At 36.2% G+C, this 2500-nt stretch overlaps 1 protein-coding gene across 5 annotated transcripts in view; it reads right to left on the bottom strand.

The window, feature by feature from the left end:
- LOC137977531 (uncharacterized) overlaps positions 1–2500 on the bottom strand; it is a 25242-nt gene that overhangs the window by 20576 nt on the left and 2166 nt on the right. For all 5 annotated transcript variants that reach the window (XM_068824780.1, XM_068824782.1, XM_068824779.1 and 2 more), the window contains 3 exons: positions 1532–1595; positions 752–828; positions 533–636 (listed from right to left, as the gene is read on the bottom strand). In XM_068824780.1, the coding sequence (XP_068680881.1) occupies positions 533–636; positions 752–828; positions 1532–1595 (245 nt within the window). The remainder of the gene's footprint in view (positions 1–532; positions 637–751; positions 829–1531; positions 1596–2500) is intronic.

The raw sequence follows: 2500 nt of genomic DNA, 5'->3' as shown, positions 1-2500 counted from the left end.
TAACAGCACGCCTGAAAGCTAATACATTTTCTGTTGGAAGTACTGACAATATTATTACATGTATATGGTTCATATGGTAGAAACTATAAGTTACTAATCATAAATGACATTATCACAATGCTTAATAATATCTATTAATGATAATAATAGTAATAATTTAATAATAATAATAATAATAATAATAATAGCAATAACAATAATAATAAAACTTAATTTTCATTGACTAATAGCTTATGGGGTCATGCACAAATGAAATCAAATTCATATATCAAATCATACTGGTTTTTGAGGAGAGGGGAAATCCAGATTACCCGGAGAAAAACCTCTCGGAGCACAGTAGAGAACACCCAAACCCAACCCACAAGACGCTGAATCTAGGAATCAAACCCAGGCCACATTGGTGGGAGGCAAGAGCTCTCACCACAGCACCACCCAAGTGAGCTTGTATAGTCATTAAAATAAAATGATAGACTTTTATTTAGGGATTTCAGCACCCTCCCATCTGCACCCTTTTTGATTGGGTATCACTTACCCCTTGTCATTATCATTTCGTGAAATGCCGTCTGTTGCCCATTGACTGAAGAATGCAAGAACAATTTCAGACTGGGCCACAATTGGTGACAGTTGGATAACCCTCTAAAAGAAATGGAAAAAACAAAACCTTTTTAGAAAATATCGTTCAAAAAATGATAATTTATCCCCTTAAACCTTACATGATAATTGGCAGTTAGAGTTCTGAATCAACCAATACCTGGCAAAAGTCTTCAACATTTTTGCACTGTTTCTTGGAAAATGCTCCAAAGAGCATTCCACCAGCAAAACGTGTAACTGATAAAAAAGAACACAAGATAAGGTAAAATTGGACTAGCTCAAAAAACATAATTGTGACTTAAAAAGTCTAGGGTTTACTGAACTTTTGATCCCTCCGTAGGAAAATCCAACTGGTTTGGAGTCTCTAGTAAATTAAGTTTCCAATATTTTTTTACCACTGCAATTATCACCAAGTGGGGGTTAGATGCCAATGACCTACATGAGTTTACACTATTGACAGCTGGCTCCTAAATGGAGATTGCTTTCATTGCCGGCAATTCCTGGAAATCCAGCCACAATCCCATTCACAGCAAAGAAGAGAAGATCACTCCACGTTAATAAACAATGGAAGGTGAAAAAAGGGAGAGTGGGCGAGTAATGGAATAATATTTCCATCTACATTCAATCCCCCAATGATCCAGTATACAACACAATGGCTAGCCATCTCAAAATCTTCACCACACCACAGCAGCAAACCCATCCCAATCTCTTTTCACCCCAATTACACTGAAGTGAAGTGAGACTGGGCATACATACATATCCCAATAACATTGAAAAGATATCTACATGTATTTGCAGATGTCAATACACAGGTAGTAATTTCCAGTAGGTTTAATTTAATACCCAGCAAGTTATTTTCCCCTTTAGTCAAAGCTATTAAAGTCTAGAGCTGAATTTTCACCACAACTGAATTATTTATTTTTATAGTGTATCCTCTCACCAGGCAATTCTGGTATATTAACTCCAAAATTTTGTTTATCCTGAAAGAGATTCTTCAAACCAGCCTGCAGACAAGAAAAAATAATTTATATTTTTGAGAAAAGTAATAAGAAAAACAGAATTGGGCCAAACATATTGAAAAGTATCACTTGCACATACCTAACTACATTAATTAACTGTGAGCAGAAACCCATAAGGGTTGAAACGTGTAACGGCCCCTTTTGTGCTGGGAAACAAGCTTCTTAATATTCAATTTGCTAAGTACCATATTTGGAACAACAAGAGCGAGGAGTTTCCAAATATGGTACTTAGCACTGAAAGATTCAACCAATCAGTTCGCACTGAACATTCGGAAGCTGTGAACGCGTGTTACACATTTCAACCCTTATGGGTTTCTGCTGTGAGACAATACAGCCACTGTGACATTGCCAGACATCTTTGTCTGGGTCCAATAAGGGTCCAAAGAAGGTGTGCCCAAATGATGATGATAAATTGAGTCAAATAATAAGGGTCTGCAAATCTTAGAGCATTGCACTGGCATCGCAAAGCGCACAGGTTTGAGTCCCATTAAATTAAAGCCACCTGAATTTTTCAGGTGCAAATAAGAGGCAATCTTTGTTTAAATTGTTCAGATACAGTAAGTGCAAGGATCACTTCTCTCTTTCCACAATACTATCAATAATATGCACTCTACTAATTACAGCTTAAATCATGAACCTATTTTTAGCCTGAAACCATATTTACCCTACAAGGCATTACCTACTTTAAAATGTTTTTATAGAACAATTTGGATAATGTCTTACAGCACAAAGTCAGTACAGATTGGAGGAAATATATCCTGATAACAACAGTTACTATTGATTCATAAATATAAATGGAATGGAGAAATTTTGCTGAATGTCGGAATTTCGAAGACATATTTTTTCAATGGTGACTCTGGGATTGGGTTCTCTACCACTGAGCTCATAAT

The sequence above is a fragment of the Montipora foliosa genome, chromosome 11 (genome assembly GCF_036669935.1).
Source record: "Montipora foliosa isolate CH-2021 chromosome 11, ASM3666993v2, whole genome shotgun sequence".
Lineage (NCBI taxonomy): Eukaryota > Metazoa > Cnidaria > Anthozoa > Scleractinia > Acroporidae > Montipora > Montipora foliosa.
The sequence above is the reverse complement of the archived record's forward strand: the minus strand, read 5'-3'. Positions and strand labels throughout refer to the sequence as shown.